The sequence below is a fragment of the Corylus avellana genome, chromosome 4 (genome assembly GCF_965113065.1).
Source record: "Corylus avellana chromosome 4, dhCorAvel1.hap1.2, whole genome shotgun sequence".
NCBI lineage: Eukaryota > Viridiplantae > Streptophyta > Magnoliopsida > Fagales > Betulaceae > Corylus > Corylus avellana.
Window position 1 is genome coordinate 9,587,049 of NC_142493.1, and position 19,476 is coordinate 9,606,524.

Below are 19,476 nucleotides of genomic sequence, written 5' to 3' on the forward strand. Positions count from 1 at the left end.
AAGAAAGCATGAATGAACTTTCTTATTTTCATAACCACCAAAAATTTGAAATTTTTTTTTTTTTTTTTTTAGTCAAGCTCAAAAAGTTTGATATTTATCTCATTAAGGATGTTTCGGCCAAAAATTAGACATTCAAATTTTTTCTTGTTATCCTCCCTCTGAAAAGAATGCATGCTACTGTAAGCATGAATGAACTTTCGCATTTTTGTAACCCAGAACGACCGAAAATTCAAATTCCTTTTTTTATCTAGCTCAAAAAGTTCGATATTTATCTCATTAAGGTTGTTTCGGCCAAAAATCAAACATTCGAATTTTTTCATGCTTTCCTTCCCTTGAAAAGAATGCATGCTACCATAATCGTGAATGAATTTTTGCATTTTCGTAACCCAGAACAACCGAAAATTCAAATTTCTTTTGTTATTTAGCTCAAAAAGTTTGATATTTACCTCATTAAGGTTGTTTCAGCAGAAAATCAGACATTCAAATTTTTTCTTGTTTTCCTCCCTCCGAAAATAATGCTTGTAAGCATGAATGAACTTTCGCATTTTCGTGACCTAGATAGATTGAAAATTTAAGTTGCCTTTTTTGTCTTGCTCAAAAAGTCCGATATTTATCTCATTAAGGTAGTTTTAGACGAAAATCAGACATTCAAAATTTTTTCTTGTTTTCCTCCCTCTGAAAAGAATGCATGCTACTGTAAGCATGAATGGACTTTCTCATTTTCGTGACCCAGAACGGTTGAAATTCGAGTTTCTTGTTTTTTGTCTAGCTCAAAAAGTTGATCCGATATTTATCTCATTAAGCTTGTTTTGGCCGAAAATCAGACATTTAGATTTTTTCTTGTTTTCCTCCCACTTAAAAGAAAGTATGCTACCATAAGAATGAATGAACTTTTACATTTTCATTACCCTGAACAGCTGAAAATTCGAGTTTCTTATTTTTGTCTAACTCAAAATGTCCGATATTTAAGTAACTAAGGCATACATTCAGATTTTTTAATTTTTTAATTCTTTTTTTTTTTTTTTTTAATTTTCCTCCCTCCAAAAAGGACGCATGCTACCATAATCAAGAATGAACTTTTGCTTTTTCGTAACCCAGAATGACCAAAAATTCGAATTTCTTTTTTTGTTTATTTATCCCATTAAGGTTGTTTCGGCCGAAAATCAAAAGTTTGGATTTTTCCTTGTTTTCATCCATTTGAAAAGAAAGCGTGCCACTGTGAAGATAAATAAACTTTCGCATTTCCGTAACCCAAAAGGAGTGAAAATTCAAATTTCATTTTTTCTCTAGCTCAAAAAGTCTGACATTTATCTCGCTAAGGTTGTTTCGGCAGAAAATAAGACACTCGGATTTTTTTTTTCCCTCCCTCCGAAAAAAAAAGCCATGCTACTATAAGCATGAATGAACTTTTGCATTTTCGTGACCCAAAAGGACCGAAAATTCGAATTTCTTTTTTGATCTAGCTCAAAAAGTTTGATATTTTGTCTCATTAAGGTAGTTTAGGCCGAAATTCAGACATTCGATTTTTTTCGTGTTTTCCTCCCATTGAAAAGAATGCATGCTACTATAATCATGAATGAATTTTCGCATTTTCGTAAACCAAAACGACAGAAAATTTGAATTTCTTTTGTTATCTAGCTCAAAAAGTTCGATATTTACCTCATTAAGGTTGTTTTGGCCGAAAATCAGACATTTGAATTTTTTCTTGTTTTCCTACCTCCAAAAGGAACGGAAACTACCATAATCATGAAACTTTCGCATTTTCGTAACCTAGAAAGACTGAAAATTCGAATTTCTTTTTTTATCTAGCTCAACAAGTTTGATATTTATGTCATTAAGGTTGTTTTCTACCGAAAATTAGACATTCTAATTTTTTATTGTTTTCCTCCCTCCGAAAATAATGCTTGTAAGCTTGAATGAACTTTCGCATTTTCATGACCTAGAAAGACTTAAAATTTGAGTTTCCTTTTTCATCTGGCTCAAAAAGTCCAATATTTATCTCATTTAGGTAGTTTCAGACAAAAATCAGACATTCGGATTTGTCTTTTTTTTTTTTTTCCCTCCTCGCTTAAGAAAGCATCATGCCGTAAGCATGAATAAACTTTCGCATTTTCGTAACCCAGAACGACCCAAAATTCGAATTTCTTATTTTATCTAGCTCAAAAAGTTCGATACTTATCTCATTACGGTTGTTTTGGCCAAAAGTCAGACATTCAAATTTTTTCTTGTTTTCCTCTGAAAAGAATGCATGCTACTGTAATGATGAAAGAAATTTTGCATTTTCGTAACCCAGAACGACAAAAAATTTAAATTTCTTTTTTTATATAGCTCAAAAAGTTTGATATTTATCTCACTAAGGTTGATGCAGCTGAAAATCAAAAATTCAATTTTTTTCTTGCTTTTCTCCCTCCGAAACAAAGCATGCTATCGTAAGCATGAATGAACTTTCGTATTTTTGTAATCCAAAATGGCAAAAAATTCAAGTTTCTTTTTTTGTCTAGCTCAAAAAGTCCGGTATCTATCTCATTAAGGTTGTTTCGCCCAATTATTAGACATTTGGATTTCTTTTTGCTTTCCCCCCTTCGAAAAGAATGAATGCTACCGTATGCATGAATGAACTTTAGCATTTTTGTTACCTGAAACGACTGAAAATTTGAATTTCTTTGTTTGTCTAGCTCAGAAAGTCTGATTTTTATCTCATTCAGGTTGTTTTGTCCGAAAATTAGACATTCAGATTTTTTCTTGTTTTCCTCCCTCCAAAAAGAATGGAAGCTATTGTAATCATGAATGAACTTTCGCATTTTCGTAACTCAGAACGACCAAAAATTAGAATTTCTTTTTTTATCTAGCTCAAAAAGTTCAATATTTATCTCACTTAGGTTGTTTCAGCTGAAAATCAAAAATTCGAATTTTTTTCTTGTCCTCCTCCCTTCGAAAACAAAGCACGCTACCGTAAGCATGAATGAACTTTCACATTTTTGTAATCCAAAATGGCAAAAAATTCAAGTTCCTTTTTTTGTCTAGCTCAAAAAGTCTGGTATCTATCCCATTAAGGTTGTTTCGCCCGATTATCAGACATTCGGATTTTTTTTTGCTTTCCCCCTCCGAAAAGAAAAAATGCTACCGTATGCATGAATAAACTTTAGCATTTTCGTTACCCGGAACGGCTAAAAATTTGAATTTCTTTGTTTGTCTAGCTCAAAAAGTCTGATTTTTATCTCATTCAGGTTGTTTTGTCCGAAAATTAGACATTCAGATTTTTTCTTGTTTTCCTCCCTCCAAAAAGAATAGAAGGTATTGTAATCATGAATGAATTTTAGCATTTTCGTAACCTAGAACGACAAAAAATTAGAATTTCTTTTTTTATTTAGCTCGAAAAGTTCGATATTTATCTCATTAAGGTTTTTTCGGCCGAAAATTAGACATTCAAATTTTTTCTTATTTTCCTCACTCCGAAAATAAAGCTTGTAAGCATGAATGAACTTTCACATTTTCGTATTCGAGTTTCTTTTTTTTATTTTTTTATTTTATTTTATTTTTTTATCTAGCTCAAAAAGTCCGATATTTATTTCATTAAGGTTGTTTCGGACAAAAATCAAACATTCGAATTTATTTTTTTTGTTTTCTCCCCCCCGAAAAGAAAGTATGATACCGTAAGCATGAATGAACTTTCGCATTTTCGTAGCCTAGAATGACCGAAAATTCTAATTTCTGTTTTAATCTAGCTCAAAAAGTTCGATATTTATCTCATTAAGGTTGTTTCGGCCGAAATTCAGGCATTCGGATTTTTTCTTGTTTTCCCCCTTTGAAAATAATGCATGCTACCATAAACATGAATGAACTTTCGCATTTTCGTGAGCCAAAACCCTAAACAAAACAACTGGAATGAGGTAAAAAAGAACGGAAGCCTAAACCCTAAACCCTATTGACTGCCATGTGAATATTTGTATTGTAATTTTCAATTTGACAATGACTGCCATGTGAATATTTATATTGTAATTTTCAATTTGATAATGGACTAACCTTTATTTTTCTTGTGTTGAGTATATTTCACGTCACAACCGATTTATGGATTTGAAATGCCTTCAATAATTCATTTTTACGTTCTTTTATTTCTTTTTGTGGTAAGTAATCACTCTCTGCTTTGTATAACCTGGGAACAAGTTTGCAAGGGAATGGTTGTCTGGATTTCTATTACTCTGTAAAGAGCTTGCACTTTCGCTGTATTCATAAATGTTCAATAAGATTTTGTATATGACTGAGAGATTTTCTCTTGTAAATGAATCAGTCATTCAGATCCTGCAAAATTAATGGAAACATCGCAGGCTGTCCAGCGTCTATCTCATAGTGAGTTAAAACTGCGACAAATTGAAGTAAAGGTGGGAACTTATTTAGGCTGGGGTCTGAATTAAAGCTTCAGTTGTTTGTTTTTCTCCAAAATCTGCATAGATTAAGGGTTCCATATCGTTTAGACTCAAGTCTAGAGCTTGTTCTAAATTAATGATGCTAGGAGATTCTCCTAAAGATTCCTTCTTTTTATGCTGTTTATTAAGCATATCCATCAATCCTTGAAGGTTTTCTACAACCTTTCCTCTGTTGACAGATGATTTATATCTATTAATAACTATGTCCGATGGCTGACTCTAAATAAAATGCATCTTCAAGAGATTTATTATATTTGGTATTTAAATACCTTGGATCTATATAACCCATCAGGATTATTCTTTCTCCTATTATGGCTTACTGATTTTGTTTTCATTCCTTATGGATGTAGTTCTACAGCAACCTACTACCAACAGGTATATCACAGATATCTTGAAGCTTTAATAACTCTTACTTATGGGTCCACCACATTCTTCCAGTTCCGTCCACTTCTTTCTCGGCTGATCGATTCCAACGCTACACAAAACGGCCTCCTGCCTTAACAAAAGCGCTCCAGGAAAACAGCGTCTAAGGACTAAGATTGGGAATCAATGGTAGAAGATGTGGATAAATAAGATACTCTTAATTTATTGAAACTTCAAAGATATATAGGATATGACCATGTATGTCCTGGGTGCTATAGAACCTAAGGTTCTTAGCTTTTCATAGCTAGGAATTCAAAGTGCTTGCGGAAGTGGTGTGTGTACGTTTTCGTTGTGTCGAATACAAAGCCTAAGCTCTCTTTTTATAGCATAAGGATAGGGCTTTTTTTTTTTTTTTTTTTTTTGGCACAAGCATAAGGCTAGAGCTTTTACATTTATTGCTAAGCCTCTAAAGTCTTCATTAATTCGGTGCCATCCAAGGACTTTTCGTCTGAAGTTGATGGCGCTAATTCCTTACTTTCACAATGGCGACAATTGTGATTAATTGCATCCTGCTTTTTCGCGTGTCGGCAAAACAGCTTGCTTGTCTTGTTGGAGACATCCAACCGCCCGTCATTAAACTTCTGTTCAAAGTTTATGACTTTTTCTGCATCTGCCTCCGAGATTGTCTCGGGAAATTGGCTGATCATTAATACCTTCGGGCTGGCATAATTGACTTTTACCTGGCTATTGGCATTAATTCTTTTGAGTTCGAAGTTAATCTGACTCAACATCATGGCTCGCTCCTGATGAAGCATATATGGATTTACTGGTCTGGGCCGTAGAACAGTAGGTTCTTCAACAATTCTCTTCTCAGAGGCAATTCCTATCTTCACTAAATGATAAGGATTTAGTTCATTTCCTTCTTCATCCCAGTCCAAAGTAGAACTGTAGAATTTAAGAAATACTGGCCTGTCTTGTGCCTTGATCTTTTTCCTGAAGTTCTTGATAGCTTTCTTGAAGTTATCAGGAAAATAGGTTAATTCTACCAAATTATTATGAGGATAAATATTGTCGATTAATCCACATAAATAAGTCTGATAGACCATTTTTGGATCTGCCCCGGCAATGAAGTTGAACTTGGAACCGGTTGATGTAGACTTGTCGGTTGTATAAAAACAATCCTCCATTACTGATTCACCCTTGTGGGATCTAGCTAGATTGGACCATCTAAACCATGTTTCTGGTTTGATAATGGATAATTCATGGATGGTCGAAGCTTGTGTGAGCTTTGGATCTAGATTGTCAAAGATCAATGATGATTCTTCGATTGTTGATTCTTCTGGTTCTGAAACCTGCACTTTGTTAGTTGAAATCACGGGAATTTTCCCAAGAGAGGTTAATCTATTTTCATTTGTCCTTAACGCATCGAAGGCGTTTTGGTTAGGGTTGCAATCCCTATTTTTCTGAGTGACGGAAGAAAAACTCTTCTCATCGTTCTCAATGACAGGTGCCTTGTCCTTCGCAGAAGACCGTTGATTAACAATGATCTTATTGGGACTGGCCAAAGTTAACTTGGAGCTAACTTTTGATATTGGTTTATCTGATTGATATAAATCTTTCAGAATATCTGCTGGTGTTAGGAGTTCAGGGTTTTGAATCCTAAAGCTGCCCAAACTTTCATAAGCTTTCTTCCTGTCAGGGAAAGACTTATGGATTATGCCCTTCAGTCCAGTGACGAACTTACTAGCTTCTGACCAGCTGGTGTAAACACCAGGGGAGGGTCCATTATAGACCACATAATATTTTCCTGTAGGTATTTCTACAGTCTCTTCTTGCGAAGATTGTGGTTCAGCCTTGATATGGCTTACATTAGGAGTTCCTTTCTCCTCAGTGGCTATGGTGGGCCTATTGTCAAGAATCACTTCTGAACCAGAGGATTCCTTTTTGACTTGTTTTTGCTTAAGCTTCATGAGCTCCAGCTGTTGTTGCAAGAGTTTTACCTCTGCTTCCTTGATTTGGATTTCAAGATCTCTATCGACTTGTCCATCCATTTTTCCTGCAGGGACACACATCATGTTAATTCCTGCTAGTTCTCTAGTCATAGCATGTGCTAGACAATTCTTCTTTCCTTCAATGTGTTCGACATGGTATTGATAATAGTTAAACCATTGCTGACACTTTCTTTTGTGTCTTCTTTTATCTTCACCTACAAATTCTGAGTAGATAGTATCTACAACATTATTTAAGGTGTCATAACCTCCAGATCCCGGGGTTTTTAATGCTTCTAATTTGGCTGCAGAGAGACTTCTCCACCAAGTCCTATCGTTTCCTTCTAACCTATGGGTTGTAAGGGTAAAGGTAGCTTCTTGTCTGTTTGCCAAATTTGGATTTGCTTGAATAATCAAACTTAATTCTGAACTCCATCTTTCAATGGCTGTTGCTCTATCTCTGACGCAGTCTAAGTTTAGATTTGTATCTTGAGATCCTCCATAAAGATTATCTCCCTTAAGAGTAAATTCTTCTGGTAACCTACGGTTAAACCTATCTCTTGGAGCATGTCCAAAATTGTCTACAGGTGACGCTGGTCGTCTCCTTAATTGATTGTTATCATAATCCCTCAATGGAATTGTATCTGAATCAGGTCTGGGTCTTCTCCTATTATCAGAAGATTCTCCTTGTTCAAAACCTGGTTTGATATCTACTGGCGTGACATCCATATGAACTCTTCTATATGATGGTTCTATTTCTGAATCACTGCTTTCTGATTCTTCTTTTCCTGAAGAGTCTACATACTCTTCTTCTTTGAAGATAGATTCCATTTTTAGAATCTTTTGTTCTAAGCTTTTATCATCTAAACTAAGAAGTTTAATGATATTTACTATTTCTTTTTCTGAAGGGTTTTCAAACCTTCTTTCTAACTGTTTTGTTAAACCTGCGGACGATCCTTCCATAAATCTTCCGGTGGGGGTTTAAGGTCTTTTGGATAATGATTTCCAAAAAACGAGTCCTGAGGTGGTCCTGAAGGTTGAGGTTGAGCCTCATACCTAGGTTTCTGATCTTTTATGATCTTCTTAAGATCCTCTTCTAGTTTCTTTGTGCATTCGCACCTTTTCATTTCGGATCTAATATCCTTTCTTAAACTATCAATTAGTTTTCCATGTTCTCAGAATTTCCTGATTCTTTGGATAGGGCTTCTAGTTTGGCTAGAATTAATTCCCTATTCTTTAGTATTTCAGCCTTTCTTCCTATAAGGCTATCTCTAATATCTGTGACTATACTAATCACGGTATTATCAATTTTGTTTGATAATTCGTCTTGCTTATTATTGACCGGGGTGAGGTCAATCTTAAGATTTTCTATTTTATTTCTTGTTTCACTTATGTCCTGATGAGGATTATAAGTGTCTTTACTTTTGGATTCTAGTGAACTTTTCAATTCTTCATTGTTCTTATTGTCATTTTCCTTGACTTCTTGTATCAACTTGTTGAGATTAGCCTCAAGTTGTTGATTATTATTATTCTTTTGTTGTTGCAAAAGAATTTGCTTAATCTTTTCTTGGATTTCTCTAATCCTTTCATCACTACAAAAAAATATGAGTTTTTTGACGTGGCAAACAGTAACTTATGTTTGCCACGTCAAAAACTTTTGACGTGTTTAAGTAAGCACGTCAAAAAAATTTTTGTTGACGTGTGTTTTTTTACACGTCAAAAGTTTTTTGACGTGTGAAATTCACACGTCAAAAGTTTTTGACGTGTGTAATCGACACGTCAAAAACTTTTGACGTGTCAACTTGACACGTCAAAAAGTTTTGACGTGTTAATTTCACACGTCAAAAACTTTTGACGTGTCAAGTGGACACGTCAAAAAACTTTTTTTAATAAAAAAAAAATTAACAATAATTTTGATATAAACAAATATGCATAGAAAATTGGCATAAAAAATTATTGTTAATTGGCATCAAAAACTTTTTAATGTTAATTGGCATAAAAAATTAATATTTATTGTCATTAGTATAAATTATAGTTTATTATCATTAGTATATATGTATGCATGCGTAAATTGATCAGTCTATTAATATTAATATGATAGCTACACATATTATTTTTCTAAAAATATATAAAACATACTCGATGCATTTATTTTATAAGACCTGCAAAACTCATATGAACTCGACAAACACAATATATGCGGCCGGTTAGTTGATACATTTAATTATATATCTATACATCTAGAATATATGGGGTTTTTTTTTTTTTCTCGAATTAATTTTAATTGGAGAGAATAAATATATATATATATATAAATAAAGTAAATACTATTTTAATAATATTTAAATAAATAAAATTTTATGAAAATAGTTTAAATAAGATAATATATATATATATATATATATATATATATATATATATATATATATATCTTATATAAGTTTTTGACGTGCCATGTTTGGCACGTCAAAAACTTTTGACCTGTCATGCATGGCACGTCAAAAACTATTGACGTGTCAAGCATGACACGTCAAAAAATTATATTAATTGTATATATATATACGTATATATATATATATATATATATATATATATATCAAAAATAATTTTAATTATGATATAAAAAAATATGTAATAAACAACACTTAATGATAATTTTAATTATCATATATAATTTTAAATGAAGTTGGTATATATATATATATATATATATATATATATATATATATATATATTGTATGCTTAAATTGATCAGTCTATTAATATTAATATGATAGCTACACATATTATTTTTCTAAAAATATATAAAACATACTCGATGCATTTATTTTATAATACCCGCAAACCTCACATGAACTCGATCGGCCAACGCAACATATGTTGTCGGTCAGTTGATACGTCTAATTATCTATACGTCTAGAATACTAATTTATTTTTTCTCTAATTATTTGTAATTGGATAGAGTAAATATATGATAGAGTTAATATAATTTTAATATTATTAAATTGTGAATATCATTTATAATGATTTAAATAATATAATATATATAAATAGTAATTATAGGGTTTTGACGTGCCATGTGTGGCACGTCAAAAAACTTTTGACGTGCCATGCATGGCACGTCAAAAAGTTTTGACGTGTCATGCATGACACGTCAAAACCCCATAAATTTCAATTTAAATTTTATATTTTATATATATATAAAATATATATAGCAAAACTCTATTTTTTATTTTGATATAAAAAAATATGTATTAAAAAATAAATTAATGTTAATTGGCCTAAAAAATTAAATTTTGATTCGATAGGCAAATTATAGTTTATCATATTGGTATAAATTACTTAGTATATATGTATGCTTATATATATATATATATATATATATATATATGTATCATGCATGCATAAATCGATCAGTCTAGTAATATTAATATAATGGCTACTCATATTATTTATAAAAAAAAAATATATAAAACATACTCGATGCATTTATTTTATAAGACCCGCAAACCTCACATGAACTCGATCGGCCAACGCAACATATGTTGTCGGTCAGTTGATACGTCTAATTATCTATACGTCTAGAATACTAATTTATTTTTTCTCTAGTTATTTGTAATTGGATAGAGTAAATATATGATAGAGTTAATATAATTTATAATGATTTAAATAATATAATATATATAATTACTAATTACTAATTTAAATAATATATATATATATATATATGTGTGTCAAAAATAACTTTAATTATTATATAAAAAAATATGTAATAAACAACACTTAATGTTAATTGGCATAGAAAATTTATTTTGATTGGATAGGAAAATTATATATAGTTTATCATATTAGTATAAATGAAGTTGGTATATATATATATATGATGCATGCTTAAATTGATCAGTCTAGTAATATTAATATGATAGCTACCCATATCATTTTTGTAAAAATAACTAAAACATAATTGACACATTTATTTTATAAGACCTGCAAACCTCATATGAATTCGACAAACACAACATATGCGGCCGGTTAGTTGATACATCTAATTATATATCTATACATCTAGAATATTAATTTGTTTATTTATTTATTCTCTAATTAATTTTAATTGGAACGAATAAATATATATATGATAGAGTAAATACTATTTTAATAACATTTAAATAAATAAAATTTTATGAAAATAGATTAAATAAGGTAATATATATAACATTTAAATAATAAGTTTTTGACGTGCCATGTTTGGCACGTCAAAAACTTTTGACGTGTCATGCATGGCACGTCAAAAACTATTGACGTGTCAAGCATGACACGTCAAAAAAGTATATTAATTTTAATTTTATATATATATATATATATATATGTATATATATATGTCAAAAATAACTTTAATTATGATATAAAAAAATATGTAATAAACAACACTTAATGTTAATTGGCATAGAAAATAATAATTATCATTTTTTTTTCTGATATCTCAAAAATTAATATTTATTTTTCCTGCACCTGCACGTACAACCTTGTGTAGTACATATTTTCCATTGAGGAATGTTAGGCTTACAAACAAATTTTTATAAACTGATGTGGCACAATATAATTAGATATAAGATAAGTTCAAATTTTGAAAAACCTAATTATATTGTGTCACATCAGTTTGTAAAAGTTTTTCTATAAAATTTGTTTGTAAGTCTAGCACTCCTCTTTTCCCTTTGCTCATTGCATATATGCATGTGGCGCGCGGAAGAGAAGCTCAACGGATTAGATCATATACGTACCATTAATGCTCGTGACATGCATATATGTATTTTCATTTTATCTCTTTAGTGATTCTAAATCCCCGAATTTTTTTATTTTTATTTATTTTTTATATGTCCACACAAGAAGGGAAGGGGAATTCGAATTAGAAACCTTCGCTTTATAATACGTAATCCCCAGCCGATTGAGCTACATTTTAGAGACATGATAATTACTTACTATTGACAATTAATTGGTATATATATCGAGATCTTTATATAAGATATTTGCAATATGTTGATTTATCAGGCAAATATTAGAAGCTTGTTCCGAGAATATATAATAGAAGTATGTCATTATTTCTCATGCTTGATTTATGCCTATATACTATGGAAAAGAACATAATTATTATTGAATTATTTTAATAGAGTAAATACTATTTTAATAACATTTAAATAAATAAAATTTTATGAAAATAGATTAAATAAGGTAATATATATAACATTTAAATAATAAGTTTTTGACGTGCCATGTTTGGCACGTCAAAAACTTTTGACGTGTCATGCATGGCACGTCAAAAACTATTGACGTGTCAAGCATGACACGTCAAAAAAGTATATTAATTTTAATTATATATATATATATATATATATATATATATATGTATATATATATGTCAAAAATAACTTTAATTATGATATAAAAAAATATGTAATAAACAACACTTAATGTTAATTGGCATAGAAAATTTATTTTGATTGGATAGGAAAATTATATATAGTTTATCATATTAGTATAAATGAAGTTGGTATATATATATATATATGATGCATGCTTAAATTGATCAGTCTAGTAATATTAATATGATAGCTACCCATATCATTTTTGTAAAAATAACTAAAACATAATTGACACATTTATTTTATAAGACCTGCAAACCTCATATGAATTCGACAAACACAACATATGCGGCCGGTTAGTTGATACATCTAATTATATATCTATACATCTAGAATATTAATTTATTTATTTATTTTCTAATTAATTTTAATTGGACAGAATGAATAATGTGTTATATAAGAGGAAAAAAATGATATGGTAAAAGAAATATAATTTTAATAGAAATAAGATTTAATTGTATAATTTTAATTAAATTTAAATAAAATAATATGTGGCATGTGGATATACTCTTGACGTGCCATGTGGCACGTTAAGAACCTTTTTGACGTGCCACATGTGGCACGTCAATAAGGTTCTTGACGTGCCAGTATGGCACGTCAAAAACAACCTCGGGAAGGTGCGCCTTTTTCCTGCTGCACCTTCCCAGCTTGCACGTCGCATCTGATCTGCGCGAGTTTTTCTTCTTTTTTTTCTTTCTTTTTTTTTCTTTTCCGCCAACTCCCCTGTACCTTCGTCTTCTTCCCTCCCATTTCTTTCTCTCCCCGCGCACAAGTACTCCTCCGCCCATTTCTTCCGCCATTTGTTTTTGCTCCTTCAACCCAGCCCGACGTCGCGCGCCTCTACAGCATTTGTCTCACCCCGGCCATTTCTCGTTTTTTTCCCGTGGTGGTCTCTCTCTCGGTGGCTCTCTCTCTCGCCGGCGCACGTCACCGCCGTTACTCCCTCCGGCGACCACAACCTCAAGCTCCGAAGGCTCTCTCACGCTCTCACTCGTTCTCCTACTCGAAAATCAGGTATATATATGGGTTTATATATATATATATATATATATATATATATATATATATATATATATACACAGATAAATATATGGGTTGGGTTTATATATATATATATATATATATATAATCTGCAGATTATATGGCCGGGTTGGGTTTATATATATTTGCAGATTTTATATATATATATATATAATCTGCAAATATATATATACAGATTGTATATGTATAAATTAATTATATATATATAAATTAATTTATTTAATAGATAATTAAATAAAGTATATAAAAAATGTAATTTACAATGTAAATTTATTTTATAGGTTAAGTAATTAATTTATTTGCTTAAGATATATGTTTTGTAATATATTTGAATAGTTTGACATGTTTGGTTTGTATATGGTGAGAATATTGTTTAATGTATTTCCATGCATGCATGTACAATTACGTACCTTGGTAGTTTGAAATTATAAGATGAAAATTTTTTTGCATTTGGATGTAGACCCATATTTTGTGTAGGTTTTGATTAACAACGACATATCTATTTCTATCGATTCGTATGTGAATGGTTTAGTAAACGAAAAAAAAGAAAACCAACATTTAACCTAACTAGCTATATGTAGTTTATTTAGGGTGCTCATATGTAATTTACTTAGGTTTTGCATATTAAGATTATGTAGATGTTATAATTAAAAGTCAATTTATGTGTTTGTTTATTAAGAGTGAAAATAAAAAAATTGAAACGATGTAGTTAAAGAACCACAAAAAATAAAAGAACATCTAAGTAACTAATTTACTAGCAGTAATGAAGTGGATCCCCAGGATGACATTGACTACATCCGAGAAGACTTAGATCCGTATGTGATTTAAAAAAATTTAAAACTTTAATAATATATATCGTTCACATTTATTTTGACGTATTTAATGTTATTTCATTCTACATTGATTGATTATATTGGTGACTTTTTTATCTATTATATACATAATTAATTGAGTATATTATGTGTTTTGCAGGTTGACATGAGTACGCGGGGGAAGAGTAGACGACGACGGTCCCCACAGATAGACGACCAGGGGTATAGACCCTTGCTCCCTGAGCATGGGGAAGGGTCTCAGCCGGTTCCCTATGATCTTGGCACTCCATATCCTACCATGAGCGAGTTAGATGTATGTGGACATGGTGAGGTAGAGATGATGTTTCCCCATGAGTTGAACACGGGTATACCATACAGTGAGCCATCGCAGCCAGATGATAGCGAGACACAATACTATGGGGAGCATGCGGATGATGGCTCAGGTGACTTGGAGGCCGAAGATCCTCCAGAAGTGTTGAGCGTTCGACAACTCCGGACAATAAGTAAGTATATATGTTTAAAAAACTCAGTTTGAATATGTATAAAATTTATGTAGTAATTCATTAAATTTGAAATAAATAAATTTTGCAATTATTAATGTGTTAGGTACCAGGGGAGACGGGAGCACCCAATTTCAGGTGGTGGACATCCCACCATCGAACAAGAAGTGGGAGGTCCCCCTTGGCCAAAAAATTGTCTGCGAGTACAATAAAGCATGGCAGCCCGTAGGATTTAGCGGGATGAAATTCAGAAGGGAGGCCGGGAACGTCATAAGGGCAGGGACTTATGTTAAGCTCCGGGATGAATGGGAGCATGTACATCCTCGTGCGAAGGAAGATATATGGGACACCCTTATGGTATGGTTACATTTTTCCTCATATTTTAGCAGATGTATTTCAATATTTTAAACATTAAAGTGTGCAATTATACGCCTAATTTGTTTGATTTATATATGCAGACTCAGTTCTACATGCCGCCTGAGTACAATATTGAGGCGATTAAAAGGGACGCCTTCAAAGATATGGGCACAAAGCTGAAGAGTTGGAGACACGCTGTAAAAAAATTATTAAAAATTCAAGCGGGTGATACTCCAAACTCAGTGAAGGCGAGAATGAGTGAAGATGCCGTTAGGAGATACGACCCAGTGGACTTGAATGTCTTGTTGGCGAGATGGTGCGACCCGAAAAATCAGGTACGTCAGGAGTGTTTTCAGCAATTACGAGCTTCAAAACATTTTATGAATGACATATGTAGAAGTTAATTTTTAAAGAAAAATTAAGAAGACAAAATGAGCAATTGGCTAGTGGAATTAATTGTAGTTTCATTAATTCTAATTGGGTTAGGCCTGACATTTTAAGACTTATATACATGTAGGAGTATGCTGCCAAGATGAAAGAATTGCGAGCAAAAAACAAGGAGCCTCACTGCACTAGGTCGATGAGCTATGCTAGAGTGACACATCAAGAGGTACTTATATATATATATATAATCGGTTGTTTTAAGTAAAAAACACGTCTTAATTTTTTTTTGTATGCAGACCATAGACGCGGGGGGCACTCCTCCAACTCGAGCGGAAAGTTACATCAAGACTCACACATACAAGGAAGGTGGCTATCCGAATGACGTGGTCAGAGAAAGATGTGTAAGTACTCAAGCATAGATATTTTGATAAATTATTTATGATTAACGTTCCTTATACGAGATACTAACATATTTTTTAATGTACAGGAGATGATGATGGAATTGGCGCCTACTGACCCGGCAAATACTGATACCGTGACAGAAGGGACGGTACGGTGGACACCTAATGACGCGTATGCTCAAGCGCATGGAAATAAGCCGGAGTATGCTGGTAGGGTCCGCCAGCTGGGTCCGAATGTGCTGCCGGTGCGGGGCAGCATACATTCATACTATACACCGTCCCAGACACGGTCTCAAAATTCTTGGAGCTCCTCGTTCTCACAGATGACAGATAGAATCAGAGAACTTGAAGATGAGCGGGCAGCACTAAAAAGTGCAATGGATGAGATGGCGAGGCAGATTGAAGCACAAAAAGCCCAGATAACAGAGAAAGATGAAATGTTTGAGGCTCGTTTCCGCCAGCTTGAGGCAATGTTCGGGTCGACGTCTGGGTCTGCGCCCCCGAGAGGTAATTCTATGTTTTAATTTGTTTTCTAACAATTGTTCACTGTTAGAATAACTGTTACAAACCCCTAGTTACAGTGGTCAATTTTAAAACTTACGTATATTTGCATCATATTATAGAATAATTTTTAATTTTTGTATTAATTATTATTGGTTCACAATTCATTCGCAGGTAATGCAAATTAGGAGTTGGAGGATGATTGTGTTGAGTAGAGCGCCATAGGGCTGGTCATCACTTTTTGTTAAGTTCTATATACATATTATTGTTGCCATGTTTTGTATATAGTTAGATCTCACTATATGCTTGTTGAGACTAATTGAAACAAATTTCTAGTAGATACTCCAGAAATGTTTTATTGTATATTTGTTTTGCCTTGTGTTAGAACGTTTTTTTGATTTATATATATGTTTTGTTATGTGTTGTGTTGAAATGTAGTATGTGTGTTGAAATTTTGTTTGTTGGATATTGGATACATATTATTAACGAAGTTGTGTTGTGTTTGATATATATATTGGATATAAAATTTTGTTTAATGAAATTGTGTTGTCTTGGATATATATATTGGATATTGAATTTTGTTTAATGAAGTTGTGTTGTGTTGGATATATATATTGGAAATAGAACTTTGTTTAATTAAGTTGTGTTGTATATATATATATTGGAAATAGAATTTGGTTTAATGAAGTTGTGTTGGATATATATATTGGAAATTGAATTTTGTCCAATGAAGTTGTGTTGTGTCGGATATATATATTGGATATATAATCTTGGATATATTATCTTGTTTAATGAAGTTGTGTTGGATATATATTTACTTGGAAATTGATTATGGATTGGATTATTGATAGTTTGGTTTATATGTAGATGGATTGTGGATTATGGATTATGTAGGTGGATGTGGATTATGTATGTGGATTATGTATGTGGATTGGATTGGGTTGTGAATTATGGATTGGATATTGAATTTTGTTTAATGAAGTTGTGTTGGATATATATATTGGATATTGGATTTAGTTTAATGATATATATGTTGGATTTTGGATATATATTGGATGTTGGATATTGGATATTGGATATATATTGGATGTTGGATATATTGGATATTGGATTTAGTTTAATGATATATATGTTGGATTTTGGATATATGTTGGATATATATTGGATGTTGGATATTGGATATATATTGGTTGTTGGATATATATTGGATGTTGGATGTAGGATGTTGGATATTGGATATATATTGGTTGTTAGATGTTGGATATATTTGGATATTGGATATATATTGGTTGTTAGATGTTGGATATATTTGGATATATTTGGATATTAGATGTTGGATATATTTGGATATTGGATTATAGATTATAGATTGGGGAATATCAGGAATATTTGAAATATCATGAAAATCAGGAATATTTGAATATCAGGCATTTTTGTATTATGAATTATTAAAAAAAAAAAAAAAACATTTTTGACGTGTCAAACTAAAAATCACACGTGCAAATTTTTGACGTGTCGAAATGACACGTTAAAAAGCTTTTTGACGTGTCACAATGACACGTCAAAAATATTTTTGACGTGTCATATTGACACGTCAAAAAGCTTTTTGACGTGTCGAAAATGGCACGTCAAAAATATTTTTGACGTGTCATATTGACACGTCAAAAAGCTTTTTGACGTGTCTAAAATGGCACGTCAAAAATATTTCTGACGTGTGAAAAAATTTTTTGACGTGTCACAATGACACGTCATAAATAATTTTTTTGACGTGCCATTTTCGACACGTCAAAAAATTTTTGACGTGTCACTGTAGCCACGTCAAAAACCCCAGTTTTTTGACACCTACCCTTTTAACGGTCGACAAACGTCAAAAACGACGCGTCAAAAGAGGTTTTTGACGTGTCAATACCATTGACACGTCAAAAACCCCTAGTCAAAAATAAAATCAATTTTTGTAGTGCATTATTAATCTCATCAAGTCTATTGATGATTCTATTTTGATTTTGCAATTGTTTATCCAACTCAGTTTGCAAGATTTCTTTAGTATCATTTCTGACACTATTTGCATCCTGTTCTCATTTTGGTTAACTCAATAATTAGCGTATCGAGTTTGTTCTGTATTTCTCCACAGGTACATCCTGCTGTATTGTTTGGTACAACTCCTGGCACGTTATTAGGAGGTAAACATGGTAATGATAAAAATTGATTTCCCATACCATATGGTCCAACTAGCATGTTATTAGGAGGTAAACATGGTGATGATAATAATTGATTTCCTATACCATTTCTTAGTATTCCTATTACTTCCTGATCGAACATATAGTTCTTTTCTCTTTCTATGGAAAGCATCTTTTTTAGAAGATTTTTCCATTGTTCTTTATAGGGATAAGGAGTCCCTGAATGAAACATCCAGTATAAATAACTCTTGCTATCATGAAGATCTCCATCTGGAACGAAGTCTATTACTGATCCTGATCTAGTCATTCTAGATTATGGATGCTTACTTCTATTTGTTCAAGCTTAATCCTAAGCCTATTTATTTGTTCAAAGCAATCTTTGATGCTTTTTAATATTTCTCTATTCTGGGTTTCTAAGAATAGACATTGGTCAACTAAATTATTAACTACAGCAACCTACTACCAACAGGTATATCACAGATATCTTGAAGCCTTAATAACTCTTACCTTATGGGTCCACCACATTCTTCCCGTTCCGTCCACTCCTTTTCTCGGCTGATCGATACCAACGCTACACGAAACGGCCTCCCGCCTTAACAAAAGCGCTCCAGGAAAATAGCGTCTAAGGACTAAGATTGGGAATCAATGGTAGCAGATGTGGATAAATAAGACACTCTTTATTGAAACTTCGAAGATATATAGGATATGACCATGTATGTCCTGGGTGCTATAGAACTTAAGGTTCTTAGCTTTTCATAGCTAGGAATTCAAAGTGCTTGCGGAAATGGTGTGTGTTTTCGTTGTGTCGAATACAAAGCCTAAGCTCTCCTTTTATAGCGTAAGGATAGAGCTTTTACATTTTACTGCTAAGCCTCTAAATTCTTCACTAATTCGGTGCCGTGGAAGGTCTTTTAGTCTGAAGTTGATGGCGCTAATACCTCACTTTCACAATGGCGAAAAATTGTGATTATATATATATATATTATTATTATTATTATTATTATTTTCTTTGATGTCGGAGAACCTTTCTAATGCAGGACCCTTCGAACCCACCCCTATAGATTAAACCCCGGTCTTGTGCACAGCACCCACAAAACTTATAAAAGTACAA

General features: G+C 32.2%; 1 protein-coding gene and 1 pseudogene across 2 annotated transcripts; one reads left to right on the top strand and one right to left on the bottom strand.

Moving 5' to 3' along the window:
* Positions 1-16,376, top strand: part of LOC132169510 (uncharacterized) — a 78,763-nt pseudogene extending 62,387 nt beyond the window's left edge.
* LOC132178909 (uncharacterized) lies at positions 4,987-19,214 on the bottom strand. 2 transcript variants are annotated; one of them, XM_059591488.2, is made up of 2 exons: positions 18,873-19,214; positions 4,987-6,843 (listed from the first exon to the last, which is right to left on the bottom strand). In XM_059591488.2, exon 2 carries the CDS (start codon positions 6,836-6,838, stop codon positions 5,246-5,248), a length of 1,593 nt encoding a protein of 530 aa, XP_059447471.1. In that variant the 5' UTR covers positions 6,839-6,843; positions 18,873-19,214; the 3' UTR covers positions 4,987-5,245. The 2 variants fall into 2 exon arrangements, with proteins under 2 accessions (XP_059447471.1, XP_088372169.1); XM_088516043.1 differs by lacking the exon at positions 18,873-19,214 and having other exon boundaries at positions 4,987-8,364.
* Positions 19,215-19,476: the final 262 nt, after the last annotated feature.

Coding starts and splice junctions, on each gene's coding strand:
- LOC132178909 (XM_088516043.1), bottom strand. CDS start 7,738: ATGGAAGGATCGTCCGCAGGTTTAACAAAACAGTTAGAAAGAAGGTTT.